This window comes from Lepidochelys olivacea (genome assembly GCF_965140295.1).
Source record: "Lepidochelys olivacea isolate rLepOli2 genome assembly, chromosome: 9".
Taxonomy (NCBI): domain Eukaryota; kingdom Metazoa; phylum Chordata; order Testudines; family Cheloniidae; genus Lepidochelys; species Lepidochelys olivacea.
The window spans coordinates 80091784-80114532 of record NC_140419.1 but is presented as its reverse complement, the minus strand read 5'-3'; the positions used below and the strand labels follow the sequence as shown (position 1 = coordinate 80114532).

At 42.0% G+C, this 22749-nt stretch overlaps 1 protein-coding gene across 1 annotated transcript in view; it reads right to left on the bottom strand.

Moving 5' to 3' along the window:
• Positions 1-9176: 9176 nt before the first annotated feature.
• LOC311526686 (heat shock factor protein 3-like) overlaps positions 9177-22749 on the bottom strand; it is a 28938-nt gene continuing 15365 nt past the window's right edge. Inside the window, exons 9-13 of the mRNA XM_084639961.1 lie at positions 17587-17835; positions 13878-13983; positions 12694-12759; positions 11219-11282; positions 9177-9969 (exon numbers count right to left, since the gene is read on the bottom strand). Of these exons, the coding sequence (XP_084496087.1) occupies positions 9638-9969; positions 11219-11282; positions 12694-12759; positions 13878-13983; positions 17587-17835 (817 nt within the window). The 3' untranslated portion in view covers positions 9177-9637. The remainder of the gene's footprint in view (positions 9970-11218; positions 11283-12693; positions 12760-13877; positions 13984-17586; positions 17836-22749) is intronic.

Here is a 22749-nt window from a genome sequence, read left to right as displayed (position 1 = left end):
ATGGCAGTGCTCTTCTCAGTGCCAGTGCTGAGTAGCATACAGCCATATGATCTCATGGTCCTTCCCCCAAAGGGAATCATCTTCCCTCGATCTAGAAGGCTGTGAGCAGTCATTCAGATACCACAGACCAAGTGCCAAAGATATAAAATCACAGTCCAGGAGAAGTGACCAATATCACTGCTGTGGCTGGGATTTCTCCCCCAGCCTCCCATTTACTATAATTTTAAAACTTGAATTTGGGGCTCAAAGTACCAGAGACTGACGTTCTCCATGTCCCCCAGAGTAAGTACAGCCAGGGACCAACACTGTACCTCAGTCACCATTATCCTTAAGGAACACAGGGAAGTTCAGTCCCCAGGCCCCTACAATCCTTATCCTCGCAGCTGAGTCAGAGAGCTCGATAAGTGTCCATTGTACCAATTGTTTCTGTGATGCAAGCACCACTTTGGCTCTGGAATGGGGCTGAAACCCTCCTATTTGTTTCACACAGGCCAACAAAAGGGGGGTGACAAATCAGGAGAAGGTTGGTAGCAAGCTGTTGTCAAACAATCTGCACGCAGAAGAAAGGGCAAGTTATACAGCAAACATTCACACTAAATCTCCCTACTGCCTCCCGTCACAGCTGACTTCTAGAACAGGCTAAAGAGCAGCCACGAAACTGCCAGTTTTAGTCTAGATTTTGGCTGTTACATCAAGAAACTGATGGCACTGGCCATAACACTCAACTATCACAGTCAGCAAACAGTGACACAGAAAATCATAAAACCATGGCCTTCATTCCAGTTAGTGAAATAAAAACCTAATGCAAATCAGCTTGATTCTGGCCATGGTTTCTAGGCCCTTTGGGCTGCTTCACGCAGCAGTGGCTTTCCTGGCGGAGAACCTCCAGGAGACTGACATGAGTTTTGCGTTGTTCATTATCTGAGTCAAACTCCAGTAACACATCTGGAGCTTCTTTAAACAAACTGATGATGCTATTCTCCCAATGCATCCTGCTGTAGATCACAACCTGAGATAGAAGAACCTGTTTTATAGGGATAGGGAATGGATTCCCAGGTCTGGGCATCTCTGACATTTTGAGAAGTGTCCTGGCATCTCTACTTTCAATCTGAACAGCTTCCAGAGCTGGGCAGAAGGGACACTAGCATGAAATGTTCAAAACGAAGGAAGGAAAGGTGAAGAGACGCCATCTCCCCTTAATTATTTTATCTCATAGTAGCCTGTTATGAGAGATCGCTCCCTATTGGGAAGCTACTAGTAAGATAGCTAAGTTTACGTATAGGGCAATGTCTGGGAACCTACAGAACTACTTTAAGGAGTGCTTAATGAGAGAAGACTGTACATGTGGAGGAAGGAACATAGCCTGAATGTTTCACCTGTCTTGGCTTGCTCTCTTTGTAGGTATGAACACTGAACATGGTGTCAGAAGAGAATTGGCCCCTCCAGGTTCATTCATTCAGAAACTAAGTATATCAAAAAGAAAAACTCAAAGAGAAAAGGATAATCATGGCAGCAAATCAGATTGCTGTCCATGAGCAGATAGAGAAGACAGACAATGGTGTTTCGCAATTGTCCATTCTTTAGATCAGTGCTACTCAAAGTGGTGGTCCGTGGACCGGTGCCGGTCCACGAGCCATCGGCTGCTGGTCTGCGTGCACATTGGGGAAAAAAAATTGCCAGAGCCCACCTCAGATAGCTTGAGAAGCACTGGTCTAGATCCTTTAGATCACAAGGGAAAACTACAAAATTGCAACAAACTGGATAAAAAGGAAAACAAAATAAGAACAGCCTCACTATTAACTGTGGCAGGCAAAGGCCGCCACATGCGCCAAATACTTCTGGACATGTCAGCAGCAGACCCATGTAAAATACTAGAAGTGCTCCAAATGATATCGAAGATCTCTCTTCAACCAGTGTAATCATGAATCTGAACAAACAGATCAATAGTCATTTTCACAGCTTGGCAATCTGACTCATAGGATTATCAAATCTTAAAGAGATAATTACTAATATATTAGTAATGGGAGAAAAGACAAAGGAGCTTGAAAGAGAATGCTCAGAAAGCCCACACTAACTCTACCAAGAGCGAGGGACATGTACAAAGCCAGTGTTCAAGCTCACATCCAAATGCAGAGCATAAGTGGGACAGACAGATTAGTTTACCAAGTAGCCAAGGAAAAGAATAAAAACTACAAGGAAAAATACACCAACATTTGTGCAAAAGCAAATGCACAAATCACAAAGCAGAAGAGAGAAAAAATGCTAAGACAGACCTGGGGGTACTGTCGAGAAAAACATGTTAATGGAAAATGCCAAGTATCTGGGGTCTTGCCAAAATTACGGAATAAGAAATTATGCCAAGGCTTGCAGAAAAAAACAAAAAGAAGTGTACCAGATCAAGGAAGCAAGCAGTGACTCAGAGGAGGGGAGTCTGCACATGACAGTAATATATTGCGAAAGAGCAAAATTAAATGGTTTGTGAAGCTCAAACTAGCAGCAGATGCAAAGAAAAGACAGCAGCACACATGCAGAAAACTGAATGTCAAATAGATGTGGAGGCATCAGTGAATGTGCTAGGCTAAGAAGATTGGTATTATGCAAGAGAAGAAAGTGAAATTGCAACCAAGTGAAGCCAAATTAAAATTAGGCAAGGCGTGATCATAATACACTAGGACAGTGAAAATTACATGCAGAATACCCAGGAAAAGTGATCAGGCAGAAATTTCTGGTAGCACAAACACAGAAACCACTGCTTTGAGCTAGAACAATTGAAGTCTGAAACCTGGGACAAACAATTCATACAACAGACACAAGCAAAAACATACCCAGAGCAGACAATGAACCATGGCAACCCTGCAGCAAAGATGCCAAAAGATTATCAAGCTGGTTTTGAAGGACTGGGATGTCATCAAGGCATGTCACACCCAGAAACAAATAAAACAATTCAGCCACTATCGGCCTCACAGAGTACAGTTTAACATAAAAAGAAAAAAGAATAGAAGCAACAAAACAAACTTAAAAGTCATAAAGCTCCCAAGTTAGATAAACAGCATGACAGCCATTGTGAAGCCCTGCAAGCTGCACATTTGTAGACATCCAAATAGTTTAAACAAAGCACTAAGAGCAGCTCACTACAAAATGCTTACAACTGAAGTGTTACTTGACATTGTAAAGCTCAAAACAGCCTCAGTATTTGCCAAAGACTGATATTGGCAAGTGCTATTAGGTAAGGAAAGCAGCTACCTCACCATATTTTGGACTTCAGCAGGAAGATACAGAGCGCTGAGAATGCTGCTTGGGATCAAAACCTGTAGTGAAGGACTATCAATGCCACCAGCAAGCCATACTAACAAGACTTGCAGGGATAAGCGTCACTCACAGTTGAGGACATTCTAGTATGCAGATGCAGACACAGCATTGCAGAAACTATGGCCGATAAGGACCTCAACCTCATCTCTCTGCTAGAAAGAGCCAAGAAAGTAAATCTGAAAGTGAATTAAAAACAAGTTGTAATTGTGGTTCACTGCAGTGTGATACAGGGTACACTGGTTGACCTCCCAAGAGCGCAAACCACAGAGGCAAGTATTGGACATGGTTACCTTAAAATAATGCAGCCATCACACGCAAAGAACTGGTGCCCAACTTTCCCATCCTGGCATGCTGTGATGTGAACAAAGAGGAATCCAAATAATGTGAGGACAGTGAAAAAGGGGTTGGTGCACGTCTCCTACAGAAGCTTTCACATCAAGATAGCAATCACCAAGGGGGGAGGGGGGAGGAAAGAGAGAAAAGATACACCCAAATTGAAAAGGAACACCTTGCTAGAGCTTCAGAATGAAGTCTATTATTGGAACAGAACATTTCAATTGTTCTTTTCAAAACGACGTTTCATTTTGAAATTTTATTTTTTGAAGAAAGAGGTTTTGATTTTCTCTCAACAGAATGTTCTGATCAACTGAAAATTCCACTTCACAGACAAATTTCACTCTCCCCACATTCAGATATAGAACAAAGATAAAACTTTCAAATCTGAACATTTTTAATTGAACAGAAAGTCCAGGTACCCAACAGCTCTAATGCTGTGTGTGCTGGGTAGAGTGGCAGCTACGTTAACAAGACAGCAGTTATTTGTCTGTCATCACATTGTACCAAATTCAGTGTGTCAATGTTGTCGCTCCTTGTTACTAGGAAATAAACCACATTAATAAGATGGGTGTCAAAATAGAAGGAAATACCCATGTAACTAGCTGTGCCAGCATTTCATTTCTCCCCTTTCTCCTGCAGTGTCCCTCAATTTAATACAGAGATCTTGACTTTTAAGAAAATCCGAATAAAAACAAGTGAAGGGACATGGACGGTTAAGGAGACTGTAAACAAGGAGAGGGTAGGGCAACGGCCCCTCGTAACCTACCAGATGGAGTCTTTCACCTTTGGGTCACAGCCATTCCAGGCAAAATGGGAACTGAAATCTGGGGAAGCTTGCTGTACCACTAACTGTATGGCATCACATCTGCCTATTCTCCAAGGCTGCCACACTAGGTCCTATCGTCCCTTGCATGAGAGGGCCTTCTGTTCCGGTGCTCTCTGCCCACCAATTCCAGTTGTTAAGAACATAAGAATGGCCATACTGGATCAGACCAAAGGTCCATCTATCTCGGTATCCTGTCTTCCAACAGTGGCCAATGCCAGGTGCCCCAGAGGGAATGAACAGAACAGATAATCATCAAGTGATCCATTCCCTGTCGCCCATTTCCAGCTTCTGACAAACAAACAGGCTAGGGATGCCATCCCTGCCCAATCTGGCTAATAGCCATTGATGGACCTATCCTCTGTGAATTTATGTAGTTCTTTTTTGAACCCTGTTATAGTCTTGGCCTTCACAACATCCTCTGGCAAGGAGTTTCACAGGTTGACTGTGCATTGTGTGAAGAAATAGTTCCTTTTGTTTGTTTTAAACCTGCTGCCTATTAATTTCATTTGGTGACCTCAAAGTTCATGTGTTATGAGGAGTAAACACCACTTCCTTATGTACTTTCTCCACACCAGTCATGATTTTAATAGACCTCTCTCATATCCCCCCTTCCTCATCTCTTTTCCAAGCTGAAAAGTCCCACTCTTATTAAGCTTTCCTCATACAGAAGCCATTCCATACCCCTAATCATTTTTGTTGTCCCTTTCTGAACCTTTTCCAATTCCAACAGATCTTTTTTGAGATGGGTCAACCACATCTGCACGCTGTATTCAAGATGTGGGCATACCATGGATTTAAATAGAGGCAATATGACATTTTCTGTCTTATGATCGATCCCTTTCTTAATGACAGGTTTCAGAGTAGCAGCCGTGTTAGTCTGTAGTCGCAAAAAGGAGTACTTGTGGCACCTTAGAGACTAACCAATTTATTTGAGCATAAGCTTTCGTGAACTACAGCTTACTTCATCGAATGCATTCATCCTTCCCTTTCTTAATGATTCCCAACATTCTGGTTTTTTTGATTGCTGCTGCACACTGAGTGGATGTTTTCAGAGGATGACTCGAAGATCTTTCCTGAGTGGTAACAGCTAATTTAGACCTCATCATTTTATATGTATAGCTGGGATTATGTTTTCCAATGTACATTACTTTGCATTTATCAACATTGAATTTCATCTGCCGGTTTGTTGTCCAGTCACCCAGTTTTGTGAGATTCTTTTGTAGCTCTTCGCAGTCTGCCTGGGACTTCACTATTTTGAGTAGTTTTGTATCATCTGAAAATTTTGCCTCCTCAGTTTACCCCTTTTTCCAGATCATTTATGAATATGTTGACTAAGACTGGTCCCAGTACAGATCCCTGGGGACACCACTATTTACCTCTCTCCTTTCTGAAAACTGACCATTTATTCCTATCCTTTGTTTCCTATCTTTTAACCAGTTACCAATCCATGAGAGGCCCCTCCCTCTTATCCCATGACAGCTTACTTTGCTTAAGAGCCTTTGGGGAGGGACCTTGTGAAAGGCTTTCTGAAAAATCTAAGTACACTATATCCCCTTGCCACATGCTTGTTGACCCCCTTAAAGAATTCTAGTAGATTGGTGAGGCATGATTTCCCTTTACTTCCACTTTTTAAAGGATGCTATTTTGTCTCTCACTGCTTTTTACTTTGTTGTTTAGCCACAGTGGCTCTTTTGCGGTTCTCTCTTTTTTTAATTTGGGGTATACATATAAGCTGAGCCTCTATTATGGTGTCTTTAAAGTTTCCATGCAGCTTGCAGAGATTTCACTTTGGCACTGTACCTTTTAATTTCTGTTTAACTAACCTCCTCATTTTTGTGCAGTTCCCCTTTTTGAAATTAAATGCTACAGTGTTGGGCCGCTGTGGTGTTTTCCCCACCACAGGTATATTAAATTTAATTATATTATGGTCCCTATTACCAAGCAGTTCAGCTATAATAAACCTCTTGGACCTGATCCCGTGCACCACTTACATAGTCCTTAAACAGGCTAGCTCCTTTGCACACCTTTTCAGAGTACTTGTGTAGGATCACCTGCTCACTGTCCCCCCTCTCATTCTCTTTCATTGTACCTTTGAGCTCACTCCCCATTGTCATTTGTCCCACATACTTCATCTTCATGTCTTTGTGGCCCCTTCCCATTCCTGTCCTGGAGGCCATTGATCTTTCTGCGATGGAGCTCTTTCAGAGGTCAAACAGACAGACTTCCTTCTTAACATACTTACTCTTTTTTTTTTTTTTTGGTGGGTGGGGGGGAATAGGAGAAGGGAAGTGGGTTAAACAAAAGGTCAGGATCTTACCCCAAAAGGGACTCCAGAAACGGAGTCCTTGAGTGGAACTGCAAAGACAGGAGGATGCAACAGCCCCCTGCAAGCTTTCAACACTTCAGAATTATCATCACTTGACAATGCATTGCCTTCTGGACAACCCTCCAGTGCAGTTTTGCAATATCATTACAATGTGCTAGTTTGTCACTTACACCACCACCTACAGAAACAAATACTCCACGTTAACCCTCATTACTTAAAAGCAGAATGCTAATGTCCTGCATCTGCTGGAAGCTGATAAGACTCGCTTCATTTTTGCGGTTTCCATAATAAAATAAATTTTCCCTAATCACGTGCAAAACATCTCAACACACAAGTTCTAATCCCAGGTTGGTCCCACACCAGACCAACTCTGCTGCAATTCTTTTTTCCTCCCAAGAACACATTTTTACATGCGAAGTAACAAAAGGCATGACAAACTTGGTACTGATTCTACAATCCCAGAATTTAATTACTTCAGCTCATGTTCCTCCCTTGCTACCCACCCTCCCCACATCCAGTATATGCTGGTGCCAAGAAGCTTGCACAAGTTCACACGTTTCCAAGACGTCATCACCAACAAAAAAGCTGTCAGCATTTTCTGTTTCCATTTTTAAACTTAGGTTTTTTGGCTCAAGCTTTCTAACCACAGTCTCAAGAAAATAAAATGTGGAGAAAAAAAAAACAAAAAACAAACAAGACATTAACTTGATCTAAACCCTCTGACTGAATAAATGCTGGCACTGCTAATGCAAGGTACATTCATGATGGGAGATCTCAAGAGAGATCAGTACAGGAAGTGAAGATGTTCTTGTATCATTTTGATTTGAACATCGACATTTCCTGAACTGTGTGGTTTGAAATTGCACTAGAACGGTCTGGTCTGTACTATTTTGCTACTTCTGGCTAAATCTAGGGATTGCAAAAATCTGTGAAAATTGAACTAAAACCAAAAATCAACCAACCAAGCTTTTTCAAACCCAAGAAAGTGTTTAATGGGCCAAAACCTTTCTAAAAAGAGCTTGGGATACTGCACACCTAACAACCAGCAGTTAAAAAGATACAAACATGAACCACCACCTAGGTAGAGGACAGTTCAAAATGTTGATTTAGGCCAGTCCTTTTGTAAGTTATGCAACCTTTAGAAACAGCCACTTCCTCATTTAACTCAAGACTCTGAGAACAGGAGCTACAAACCACATTCCGACAGGCTAGAGTTGCAAATTACTCTATCTGGTGTCATTAGCCACTATCCAAATAAATGTGGAACAGTTGTGTTTAGGCCTATCAAACAAACAGCTCGGGTTCTTGATCAGGCAAACACTTAAGATTCAGGATATTATAGAGTGTTGGGAATACAAGTTAATTACAAACTTAACACAAAGTAAAGTTATTTCACAGTAATTGTGATTCTTTCTAATGGAATTACATCATATTATTGAATTGGTTCTTTGTCTCTGGCTAGCTCCCAGCTGTTTTGCTGGTTCAGGATATTGTCCATGTAAAGACTATGAGCCACATCCAGCCTGAGCACAAGCAGGTTAAAAGTTTGCTATCAATGGAAAATCATTCGGTTATACCAGCAGCTACATGTGGCTCTCTACATCATAGCTGATCACAGACAGTGGCCAGCAGCAGAGTACAGGATGGTTATTTCAGGGCTCAGGAGAAAAATATTTTTGACACCACCCTTGTTTCTTAATATCCAACATGGGAACTGTTTTAAAAGGTGCTGAATACGTTATTTTTACAGGAGAAAATACAGTCTTGTAATTATAACCCTTAGGAAGAGATTTGGGAATAGAGGACATCGGCTAAGGACAAAGTTCTGCCAAAGATGTGCAGATTTCTCAGTACACCATGCCTCAGATGTAGGTGAGGGCAGAATCAGGCCCAATGTAGGAGTGCAGTTGCACGAACAGGGAGATATCATGAGTGGAAGAGAGCAGTGTACAGGACTTTTTTTTAAATTAGTGAAAATCACCATGTGGCTCTTTCAGTTTTGCCCCAAGTGAGCCAAGGCAGAGCTCAAAGTTTTGTAACAGGTGCAGGAAAATGTCAAACTGTGCTCTTTGCTCAGGCAAGGTCAGTTTCTGGACTTTGTTACCTTCTGGACTTCTCAGATCCCCAACTACTAAGGTCAAGTGACCCATGCGTGTGTTATGTGCAAGTTACACCAGAGGAGCTGCCATGTATTGTGCACAAGAAATCAGTTAACTAGCAGAACACTTAAGAACTCTGGTAAGGGATGATTGTTAGCTTACTAAAAAGTAATATTCCATGTTAAAAATACTGTTTTCCATAAGAAAATAATCTTGCCTATATTAATACCTAGGGGCAAATCTAACATTAGAAAAAAGTTACACAGGCAGATGCAAACAATTGTAGCAACAGACAAACAAAATATATTCCATCTTTTCAAATGTTAAAAAAAAAACTAGTTCTAACAAGAGACAAACCACTTAATGAAAGAGACTCTCAGAACAAGTCCCATGTTGGAATATTCAATAGGATGTGACAGGACACCTAAAAAAAAATACAGCCCAACTTTAAAATAGGATACAAATCTCCCTTTTGCAACAATATAAATTTTTTTACATATTACAGTGCAATATATTTGTGACATTTGCTCCTCTTCCAAGGGCCTTCAGTGCTGTGCAGTTCTTGTTTCGACATTGCTTTCAGCTTCTTGCATGAACTGCTCTTGCATTTTTAAGAGACCTTTCATTTCTTTGCATATTAGGCCCGGGGGGGTGGGGGGGGGCAGGAATAGAAGCTTCTCGCTGAGCCTTGTACCATCTCTATATTTTAGACAAGGAAGCTGACAGATTTTGTACAAGTTCTCAAGCAGTTTCTATCTCAGAGGCCTCTTCTATAAAGTTAGCAACAGGACTGAGAAGCAGGAGGGGAAATAATTTATACTCTCCATTTCCGTCTTCCGAGAGCAGAGGCTGATCATACAGTTCCAATGCATCAAGGGATTCAGCCTGGTTTGCTGGAGCTGCCAGTGGTGAAGCTGCTTCGTTACTTGAGGGAAGAGAGAGAGCGGGTTTCTCCTCCAGTGAGGACAGGAGAAGATCTTTAGGATCCTCTGTCTTCCCTACACCTTCAACAGAAGGCAGTTCTTCGAATAACGAAAGCAGAGGGTTTCCCCTGTATTGTATCAGCTGCATGTCTGTAAGGAAACAGACATTCTAAACTCAGATTCATGACAGGTGTGAGAGCAAGGAGGTCTTATTCAAAAAGGGAAATGGGGTGGGGGGAAGAATTGCTTCAGAAATTCCTTCGCTTCAGATATCATAGAGGTAAACTACCTTTGACCAGCTGTGGGCCAGAAACAAAAAGGATCCTAAGGACTGCACTTAAAGCTTGTGTGAAATGGAGCAGACTTGTCTCCCTTCATCTTTAGGCTGGAGACAATTTGTGGCTGCTACATCACAAATGCATGCAATTAACTTTTTCCAGAATAGCCTGCCCTGACCACTGTAAAGCTATACAAATGGCATTCACCAGCCTCTCAACAACTTACCTCTCCTCATTCTGCTGCTGTTAAAAGTTCCCCTCTTGTCACTCCAAAGATTATTTCCTCTCACTCAAATCCCCTCAGTGGCTTCCTGTCTTTACACTTCGGATTTAAGGTTCAGCCTTTCCTTATCACATAGTGCCCTGAAGGCATTATTGAATCTTTCCTGTACTTCCTCCTACTCTGCTTCTAGATCCATACACTTGGCTGTGTCTTTACAACTGCTCCAATCTCACCCATTGGCCACTCCCCAGCTTGCACCTTTTGCCATGCTGCATCCTCTGTTTGGAGCAACCTCTCACATCTCAATATGCCTCCTTTCATGAAGCCTTCCCTTGCTGTCGCCTCAACCACCTTGTGTTTGAGGCTCCCTTGCATTTCGTATTCATGCCTGAAGTAGAGTGCAAACTCATCGGAGCTGGGACCTCATACATTACATGAAGCTGTATGTACACTTACCACGCTCCATAAATAAAGCGGACAGAGCATTACATTCTGGGAGCTGCAGTCTATGTGGGCCACACCGCCACAGTAAAGGGGGTGCAGCTGTGAACCATACTTTGAAGCTCTCCGAATTCCACTTGCTCCCACCACCGCAAACAGAATTATTTAAAAATGCAAAGTCTCCTTGGTAACATTAACACATGGCCAAGGGAGATGAGGAAAAATTAAATCCAACAGCTAAGATGATGGTGCTATATTAAATCCTTAAGGGCTTGACTCAGCTCCCATTAAAGCCAATGGAAAGTCAGGGTCTTAAACAGGAATTGAACTGGGCTCTCAACTATGGAAGTGAGGTCATACCAACACAGGTTGGGAAAGCTAAATTCAAACCCCAGTGCTGTATTTTTAGGGTGGTCTAAAGACTCTGGGACAATTCCCAGTTTTCCCTGCTGCCCACCTTTGTTTTCTGTTTCCCGCTCACTTGTTCTTAGCTCTTCAACACTGTCCGTCAAGTCCTCAATCTAGAGAGGAAGTGAAAACAAAATAAAGGCAGCACATTTAGCAATAGAGAATTTTTAGACTCAAATATTATTGGGACTTCCAGCTTTCTGTTGTTAAGTTACAGAGTCTGAGGGTGGGGGTAGTCATTAACTAAAACCTCCACCAAAAAAAGGCCAAAATGGCATGCATGCACTCTCTCACCCACCCCTCCCTCCTTTCCATTACTAATCTGCACAGCCCTGACTTTAAGGACTGTTGCTGCTTGTGAGGGTGAAAGCTGGCAGTGCAGCAAATAAGAGCTTTCAGGAGCTTCTTGTAATTCAGGTAACTAACATTCCCTGTACAGGTTTGCTGCAGTTGGTTTTTAGCAGATGTTTCCCAGTAAATATTGATCTCACCCAAAACCAAAAGCTCTGCTAGCTCTTTTATTCCAGCAGTGCAGACCACGAAAAGCTGTTTCAATGCTTACAAATTAAATCACAGCTGATGAAAGCTGCCAGCATTTTACTCTGATTAACGTGATCCAAAGCAGGCTGACAGAGAAGCGTATTTAACTAAAGTATATTGTTTCAAGATTTGTAAAATCAGAAGCCATATTTTCCACCAGTTTTCTGTTTCAAGAGAGGAATTTAAGAACTGGATTAAAGAACAGCCATGTTCTTAAGTCTCCCTTTAGGAAGCTTCTATGGAGGTGTGTTTGGGAGAAGTGTATTTTATTCAAGTTTTTACATCACTATGAAGAACTGGTGTCAATTCTTAATGAAAACAAATATTCATCAATGCCCCATTTACAGAGTTGAGTGAATAATTCATGAATATATGAACTGAAAGTATTTCTGACTAGGTTTCCCCCTCCCCATTATTCCCTACCTCTATTGACAAAAATCAAAGAGTACGCTACCAAAGGCAAAATGAGAATGGGTGAAAAATGTTTTCCTAAATAGGTAGGAATATTACAAACTTTAAGAGTCAGAGGGGTAGCCGTGTTCGTCTGGATCTGTAAAAGCGGCAACGAGTCCTGTGGCACCTTATAGACTAACAGACGTATTGGAGCATAAGCTTTCGTGGGTGAATACCCACTTCGGGCATTCACCCACGAAAGCTTATGCTCCAATACGTCTGTTAGTCTATAAGGTGCCACAGGACTCTTTGCAAACTTTAAGAGGACACTCAAGACAACTTTCTCTTACTTGCTGCACATAGTAACACCTGAGATAATTCAAATAAATCTAAAGTTCAAGCTCCCCTCTCCCCCATTTCTGCTCTTCACTCTCTTTGGACAGTGAAATAAACTAGAATGGCAGTTTTCATGTTGTATCTCTAATTAATTTCACTTGTCACATAGACAACTTGTTGACTAGGGTCAAACAAAATTCAGCTCCTTCAATACCTTGTCAGTCCTTCCCACCACAAAAATTCCCCAACACTTACATTTTCCATATTGGATGAAGCATCTGTCAAGTGTGTGTCCAGGGCTGGGAGCTCAGGATTGAAAGTCTAAAGGTAAAGAGAAAGAACATACTATATAATATATATTTATGGGGGAAAAAAATCACAAGGACACACATAGCATATGCAGGTTCACAAAGGAAGGGGGGAAAAGGAGGCCAGGCAGATTGTGGAGTCCATTCCTCCCCTCTTCAATGGAAGGACACCACCTTTAATAGAGGATGTGTTACATTCAACAATATATAGGGCCTTCCATTTGAGAATCTAAGAGCACTTCAGAAGCTTCAGAAGATGCCTGCGAGACAGATTAGTATCCTCCACAATTTACAGGAGCAGAAACTGAGGCACATAGGCAAAGTGTCTTGTCCAGTATCAGAGCATGACAGCAAGAACCGAAAAGAATTCTGATCTCCTATGCCTCAGAACTGTACTGTTGCTAGAAGATGCACCTTATAAACGGATGCTGCTCTTAATCTCAGCCAAAAGGCCCAAAATACTCACGGTCTTTTTTTTCCCCAGAGGAGCTGAGCATCCATAATTCTCACTGATTACAATGAAAGTAGCAAGTGCTCCGCTGCACTAAAATTCAGGCTGTTAGTTTCTTGCATCTTCTGTTCACTGTAGCCCCTCAGGACTTTCCAGCCAACAGATACAAGAAACAGATCGTAACAATGATGCAATGGAAAGTCCCATCTCAGTTTAACATAACACATCTGACCTGATAAACCCTACATATAGTGCCTCTAAAGGCAGTGAACACCAACCAAAAAAATATTTAAACGCTGCATCATCTCCAATTCCTCAAGAAGTTAGGGCAGCAAACACAAATATCTAGCGGGTACACAGGCAACTAAGGCATGGCACGAAGGGAGAATGTTCTTGGTTATCAGTCTGTGATGCTAACAGGCATTTATATTTTTATATATAAAAATAGGCATATATTTCTTGTTCCATGTAACACGGGGACGTGTACATGAGGGTAACAAACCATAAGATGGTCTGATAGGAGTCCCTACAGTGACTATTTCATTCTCTACATCTGTATTTATGAGGATCTTCTCCTCTACACACACCTATGGAATAAAAGCCAACAGGAGGAGAAATAATGTAACTGTTTCAATTATTACATCTGAGAAATCAAAGTGTGCAAATAAGGAGACACTCACATCACTAAAGGATTCAGAGCCAAAGTTAAATTTCTTCCCAGACAGCATTGCCTGGAGCTCCTCAAGACTGGCATCAATACAATTCAGAAAATCCTGAATCTCTTCCCTAAAAGAAATAAAATGACAATGTAAAGCAAGATGCATCAGAAAACAAGACATGTGGACTGTACTGCAGGCTGCGAAGAGTCCCGGGGATAATCTAGTGGCCCAGTGATAGCAGGAGAAAAATATGAAATGGTCAGGACCCACAGTGGGCCACTGCAAGTACAAGGTAGGTCTCATTTCCATGCCACAGACCCCATTAAACTGCAGCGTTGACACATACAGCACTGTTTATCTGTCAGATAGTCTTCCTCCTCATGCCAATATACCAATACCTATTGCATCACAAAGAAGCAGGAAAACCATCTTCGATTCTCCCCCTTTCTGCATGTATTTTCCTCTCATTTTTAAATTTCTTCCAAATACTCTCAGGATCCTTCTGTGGTCTGAAATACATGAAATTTCTCTTTATTTTATTCAGGATGAGCAGCTCTTGCCTTTTAAACAACAGTGCTGAATGCAGCATGGGAAAGCAGGTCTGTATGGTTACTGCTTATGTTGTAACACAAGCAACCAGATTCTTGCCCATCTGTACCTGCTTCCTATGGTGGCTGGCAGAACACAAAGAGCCTGACCTCAAATGGAAAGGAAATGTGAAAATAATGCCAGCTAGAATGTAAGCCAGAAAGGAGACCGACTGCAACCCCTCACTGTACACTGAACTACTTTCCACAATGGAAAGATAGATAGATATACATACACACACACGCACACACACAGCTAAACAAAACTATACAACTGCAATGCAATACTCCAGGTCTTGAGTTCTCAGTGAGGTGATATCCCACTGGATATTGGGGATTTGCACCCACCACTCCAACAACTGTGAATTATTGCTGCTATTCATCCCTGAAGGATAGCACTAAGGTCACTGTGAAAAGGAGTTAATTAGACATCATTTTTCCAGTAACCAATCTTGTCAATATGGCTGTCTCTTCTTATGTAACAGAATAAAGGCACATTCAACCTAAAGCAAGAGTTAATTATAAGAGTATGTGCTGCTAGAGGACTGGATGGCAGAGAGACTATCACCTCTAAGTTGATCCAAACCTAGCCTATGTCAGTAGTGACCAACAGTCACTAATGGTTTTCCACATGGCTTATGTGGAGCTAGTCTCAGTCCAGCTTCTATTGGATAGGAGTCCACATTAGATAAAAAGAGAACCCACAAAAATGGCACTATTTGGTCCCCTTATTTGCAATCCCAGCTAAGGCTGAATGGACCATTGAGAATTAACTCTCCAGCTGCTCCAGAACTTGGATGTGTAAACCTTCATGGTCATTGTCACTGAGATACCTGTTCTGTAGGATAAGAAAGCACCTCAGTTTGTGGGGCTGATCAGCCTAACCTCTTTTCCCAGCAGCATATAAATTCACTGCTGACAGCCTCAAACCCCTGCCAGAGGCAAAGGATTTTTTGGGGCGGTTGGGAGAAGTCCAGCTAGATGTTTATTGCTCCCCTCATGTATGCTAACATTCACTTTTAGAATAGGTACTTGCCATGTTATAATATTGACAGATCCAATTAAGTTAGAGATTTCTACCCAGAATATACAATGCTCAGTTTCAGGAAATGAGACCTATTTCCACTGGATCCTGCCAAGTAGTATTAAGCATCACCCTATTCTCGGGCTTATTTTGAGAATGCTGGCACAGATGGAGAACAGACGATACCTGCTTTCCATTAGCCACACATGACCAACAGCTTTCTGTATGATACAGAAGAAAAAAAATTACTTTAGAGGTTCCACCTATTTTTTTCCTTTGAAACCTTGAATAGTTTGTGAAACAATAACTCAAACCACTTATCAATTTGAAGACAGAAGAATTGGTGTGGGTATGTTACAAACTATTGTGTTGAGGAAAAGCTTTGTTTGTTTGTTTTTAAATTTAAGAAGTGACGCAATACTGCTATCCTGTCTTGCAGGGTTTACTGAACACAGCCTACTGCAGCATTCTCCTTACAGCTGTCACATGCTTTTTTTGCCTGGGCTGTCGTCTCAGAATGTTTTGATCACATGTATCATAAGGTTGATCTGAGTGTTGTTTTGGACAGTTACTCCTTTTCCACGAGGGCTCTTTCATGCCAGATTCCATTCAGTCCTGTTCAATGTGTATGAGGAGCAAGTGAAAGAGATAGCGAGATTGATTTGGGCTGGGATGCCATCAGGATACTAGAGACACAGATCTGTGTCTAATATTCCCATCAGATCCAGAGGGTTTGGCATTTTTTACTTTCCTAGTGCTTGACTGAGAATGGCATTTGGAGGGGAACAAATTGGCTAAAGCTAACTCTGAACAAGATGCAGTATATGATAGAGGGTTGCAGGCAAAGAATAGAAGTGTATGGTTCCTACCACAACTACTTTGCTCAAGGGATTTGCAGTTGGAGAGTACTTGCATATCACCAGTTACTACTAGCAGCAGTGATAGATGAAGACACCTGCTTTCACTTTAAAGTATTCAGGACCATGTCTCTTTGATCTGGACTTCACGAATGCTGTGCATACCTTTGTGACTTGTAGACTGGATAACTGCAAATGCTCCACAGGGAGCCAGCTTACAAATGTCCCTTAGAGTAGGTCTATACTACCCACCAGATCGGTGGGCAGCGATCGATCCAGTGGGGGTGGGGTGTCGATTTATCACATCTCATCTAGACGCAATAAATCGACCCCCGAGTGCTCTCCTGTTGACTTCTGTACTCCACCGCTGTGAGAGGCACAGGCAGAGTCGAAAGGGGAGCAGCAGTCGACTCACTGTGGTAAGTTGATCTGAGAATGCTGACTTCAGCTATGTTATTCACGTAGCTGAAGTTGCGTAACTCAGATCGATCCCCCCGCCCCTCAGTGTAGACCAGGGCTTAGAAACTGCAGCTGCCTGCCTGATAGCACCAGCTGCATGGAACTATTACACAAAATCTTCAACAACTCCACTGGCTTTCTGATTTCTTCTTGGTGCATTTCAAGTTGCTGACTCTGATTTTTAAAGTCCTACCATGTACAGCATGACTCCTGACTAGCAGGAAGTCTGCCTCTCTCTCCACAAACTGCCATGGTAGTTGACAGCTGGGCCATTTGAGGGGACAGTCCTGAGATTTTTAGTATCCGGAGGGCATGCATTCTCTGTGAATGACTCACAGCTCTGGAATTCACTCCCCCTAACCTAGTATAGATTGTGCTGACCTTCTACATATGGAGCAAGACCCATCTCTTTTCCAAAGCTTCTGAATGAGGAGTGGGGTCTCTGGGTGAAGGATAGCTCAGTGGTTTGAGCATTGGCCTGCTAAACCCAGGGTTGTGAGTTCAATTCTTGAGGGGGCCATTTAGGGGATATGGAGCAAAAATTGAGGATTGGCCCTGCTTCAAGCAGGGGGTTGGACTAGATGACCTCCTGAGGTTCCTTCCAGCCCTGATATTGTTTGTATGTATGTATGATTAATGGAGGGAAGAGAGGGAGGTCTAGGCTTTTCAAAGGTATTTGCTGTGTTCCAATATGTACATACATCTGTAATTAGAAGCATTTTATAAAATTAACACAATGTAATGTCACAAAAATACTAGTATATAGGCTAGTCACCAGAATCAAATATAAAGATACTTTGTACCTCTCCAGAAAAGCATCGCTTTGAGTTGTGGAGTTGCTCTCATTCAAGATGGAGTCAATCACTGATGCAGGATCTTCAGGAGCATTAACTTGAGTGGTATGCAGCTCTACGGCATGATTTCCTACTGCACTGGACTTGAAAGGATTGTCAGCAACTTGGGCTGGATAGTCTGGTTCTGTATGACTTAACTCAATGGGCTGTGATGCTTCATAGGCAGGCAGATCATGTTCTTGAGTGGTCTGGAGCTCTCTAAGAAATATAAGACACATAATGAAAAGTCTCAGGAGAGCTCAGCTACTACAATACTTCATAAAAACATAAGAACATCCATAATGGGTCAGACCAATGGTCCATCTAGCCCAGTATCCGGCCTTCAGATGCTTCAGAGGGAATGAAGAGAACAGGGCAATTAGCGAGTGACTGATTCTCTGTTGTCTAATCTCAGTTTATGGCAATCAGAGGTTTAGGGACACCTGGAGCAGCGGGATGCATCCCTCACCATCTTGGCTAACAGCCATTGATGGACCTATCTTCCATAAACTTAATTCAATTCTTTTTTGAACCCAGTTATACTGCTGGCCATCACGGCATTCCACGGCAACAAGTTCCACAGGTTAGCTGTGTGTTGTATGAAAGTACTTCCTTTATTTCATTAGATGACCCCAGTTCTTGTGTTATGTGATGGGGTAAATAACACTTCCTGATTCACTTCTTCCACACCAATCAAGATTTTATAGACCTCTATCATATTCCCTCTTGTATGTCTCTTTCCTAAGATGAACAGTCCCAATCTTTTCAACCTCTCCTTGTATGGAAGTTGTTCCATATTCCTAATCCTTTTTGTTGCCCTTCTCTTTACTTTTTCTAATTCTAACAAACCGCTTGAGATGGTGCGACCAGAACTGCACCCGATATTCAAGGTGTGGGTGTGCCATGGATTTATATAGTGGCATTATGATATTTTCTGTCTTATTGCCATCCCATTCCTAATGACTCCTAACATTGTTAACTTTTTAGGCTGACAAAGCACAATGAGCAGACGTTAGAACTACTCATGATGAGTCCAGGATTGTTATCACTCAAGAAAGCATTTAATTTAGACCCTATCCTTTTATATGTATAGTAAGGACTATATTTTCCAACTTGCACTACTTTGCATTTATCAACATTGAATTTCATCTGCTATTTTCTTGCCCACATACCCAGTTTTAGCAGATCCCTCTGGAACTCTTCACAGTCTGCTTTGAACTTAACCATCTTCAGTAATTTTGTATTGTCTGCAAACTTTGCCACCTTATTCTCTACTCCTTTTTCCAGATCATTAATGAATATGTTGAATCGTACTGGTCCCAGTACACATTGTTGGGGGGCGGGGGGAGGTGTCATTACCTGTCTCCACTCTGAACACTGACCATTTATTTCTAACCTTTTCCTCCTATCTTTTAGCCAGTTACTCATCCACTAAGGACCTTCCCTCTTATCCTATTACTGCTTAGTTTCCTTAAGAGTCTTTGGTGTGGGATCTTGTCAAAAGCTTTCTGAAAGTCCAAGTACACTATATCACATCATAGAATATCAGGGTTGGAAGGGACCTCAGGAGGTCATCTAGTCCAACCCCCTGCTCAAAGCAGGGCCAATCTCCAATTTTTGCCCCAGATCCCTAAATGGCCCCCTCAAGGATTGAAGTCACAACCCTGGGTTTAGCAGGCCAATGCTCAAACCACTGAGCTACGAGCTATATCCGCTAGAAGAGCAGCGAAGAGTCCTGTGGCACCTTATAGATTAACAGACATATGGGAGCATAAGCTTTTGTGGGTGAATACCCACTTTGTCGGATGCACGTAGTGGAAATTTCCAGAGGCAGGTATAAATATGCAAGCAAGAATCAGGTTAGGGATAACGAGGTTAGTTCAATCAGGGAGGATGAGGCCCTCTTCTAGCAGTTGAGGTGTGAACACCAAGGGAGGAGAAACTGCTTTTGTAGCTGGCTAGCCATTCAGTCTTTGTGGAATCCTGAGCTGATGGTGTCAAATTTGCAAATGAACCGAAGCTCAGCAGTTTCTCCTTGATGTGTGGTCCTGAAGTTTTTTTGCTGCAGGATGGCTACCTTTAAATCTGCTATTGTGGGTCCAGGGAGGTTGAGGTGTTCTCCTACAGGTTTTTGTATATTGCCATTCCTAATATCTGATTTGTGTCCATTTATCCTTTTATGTAGGGACTGTCCAGTTTGGCCAATGTACATAGAGGGGCATTGCTGGCACATGATGGCGTATATTACATTGGTGGACGTGCAGGTGAATGAACCGGTGATGGTGTGGCTGATCTGGTTAGGTCCTGTGATGGTGTTGCTGGTGTAGGTATGTGGGCAGAGTTGGCATCAAGGTTTGTTGCATGGATTGGTTCCTGAGTTAGAGTTACTATGGTGCAGTGTGTAGTTGCTGGTGAGAATATTCTTCAGGTCTGTGGGCGAGGACTGGCCTGCCTCCCAAGGCCTGTGAAAGTGAGGGATCGTTGTCCAGGATGGGTTGTAGATCACTGATGATGCACTGGAGAGGTTTTAGCTGAAGACTGTATGTGATGGCCAGTGGAGTTCTGTTGGTTTCTTTCTTGGGCTTGTCTTGCACTAGATCACCCATGTCCACATGCTTCTTGACACCCTCAAAGAATTCTAATGGATTGGTGAGGCATGCTTTCGCTTTACAAAAGCCACTTTGACTCTTCAACGTATTGTGTTCATGCTATGATAATTCTGTTCTTTACTACAGTTTCAATTAATTTGTCTGATACTGAAGTTAGACTTACAGGCCTGTAATTACATGGATTGCTTCTGGAGCCTTAAAAAAAAAAAAAAAAAAAACACAACAGAAAAACCAGTGTTACATTTGTTACCTTCCCATCTGGCACAGCAGCTGATTTGAGTGATAGGTTACATACCACAATTAGTAGTTCTGCAATTTCATATTTGAGTTCCTTCAGAACTCTTGGGTGAATACCATCTGGTCCTTTTGACTTATTACTGTTACATTAATTAATTTGTTCAGAAACCTCCTCTACTGACATCTCAACTGGGACAGTTCCTCAGATCTGTCATCTAAAAAGAATGGCTCAGATGTGGGAATCTCCTTCACATCCTCTGCAGCAAAGACTAACACAAAGAATTAATTTAGCTTTTCCATAAATGGGTAGTCTTCCTTGAGTGCTCCGTTAGCACCTCAATTGTCCAGTGGCTCACTGGTTGCTCAGCAGGCTTCCTGCTTCTAACATACATAAAAAAAATTTGCTGTTAGTTTGTGTCTTTTGCTAATTGTTCTTCAAATTCTTGTTTGGCCTGCCTAATTTTATTTTTACACTTGACATGCCAGAGTTTATGCTCCATTCCATTTTCCTCAGTAGGATTTGACTTCTAATTAAAAAAGAAAAATTATTTTTTTTTAAACTCTGTTTAGCCAGGGTGGCATTTTTTAGTCCTATTACCGGTTGGGTTTTTTTTAAAATTTGCATTTAGTTTGAGCCTCTATCGTAGAGTTTGGTTTTTTTAGAAATTTCTGTGCAGCTAGCAGGCATTTCATTCTTATGACTGTTCCCTTTAATTTACGTTTAACCAACCTCGCTATTTTTATATAGTTCTGCTTTTGACATGAAGTACTACTGTGGTGGGTTTCTTTCATATTTTCCACCCTGTAAAATGTAATTACACTATGGTCATTATTGAGTGGTTCAGCTATTGTAGAACTGATCAATGAAATTGTTTTTAATTGTTCACTTTATTAATATAACTTCACAAGCAAAGTTTTATGAATGAAACAACATTCATAAAACCAGTTACCCCAATAACTGGCTAACTGAGTTCCACTTTCAATCCAATTGCTGCTTAAATCGCTGAAACTTACACCGTTTCAACATTGTAACTTCTGTTCACTGTTTGCCATTCCTTACACTTGTCCATATTGTAACTCAAACTCCATTTTAACTTGTCCCAAACTCCATTTTAAAATGCTCACTCCATTTTGTAAAAGCTTGCTGCAACCTTCATTTTTGCAAAACCCTGCTGCAATCTTATTAGTTTAGATGTGTGAATGAGGTATGTATGGATGATGGAATCAACCTCTAGCCCCAGCCTGTCCTGATGAAATAAAGTGTAAACACCAACGGCTGAAGATGCAGACAACAGCCCTGACAAAGCAAGAAGAGTCCACCCTAAAAGGAAAAGGGCAAAAGGACAAAAGTACAATTGAAGAAACATCAAAACCAAGTCCTAGGCTGACAGTCATGTCTGCAATTGACGGGTGATCAATCACACCAAAGACCTATAGACTCTGGATTCAAACTAAAGCCTACAAAAAGGATGGGTGAGATGGCAGACTTTGGAGGGTAACATTCTGCTGCCAACATGGAAGGGCATCGGTGTATGCCCAAAAGAGACCAAGCTCTTCCTTGTGCCCAGCTTTCCTGGCCAGTTAGCCACCACAAGCTACGAACCCAAGAAGGCCAATGGCATTTTGGGATGTATAAGTAGGGGCATAGCGAGCAGATCGAGGGACGTGATCGTTCCCCTCTATTCGACATTGGTGAGGCCTCATCTGGAGTACTGTGTCCAGTTTTGGGCCCCACACTTCAAGAAGGATGTGGATAATTTGGAGAGAGTCCAGCGAAGGGCAACAAAAATGATTAGGGGTCTGGAACACATGACTTATGAGGAGAGGCTGAGGGAGCTGGGCTTGTTTAGCCTGCAGAAGAGAAGAATGAGGGGGGATTTGATAGCTGCTTTCAACTACCTGAAAGTGGGTTCCAAAGAGGATGGCTCTAGACTGTTCTCAATGGTAGCAGATGACAGAACGAGGAGTAATGGTCTCAAGTTGCAGTGGGGGAGGTTTAGATTGGATATTAGGAAAAACTTTTTCACTAAGAGGGTGGTGAAACACTGGAATGCGTTACCTAGGGAGGTGGTAGAATCTCCTTCCTTAGAGGTTTTTAAGGTCAGGCTTGATAAAGCCCTGGCTGGGATGATTTAACTGGGAATTGGTCCTGCTTCGAGCAGGGGGTTGGACTAGATGACCTTCTGGGGTCCCTTCCAACCCTGATATTCTATGAACCCAGCCACGAACTCAGCTACATTCAGGACTGGTAACTATACAGCAGCTGCAGAATATTTTTATATATATA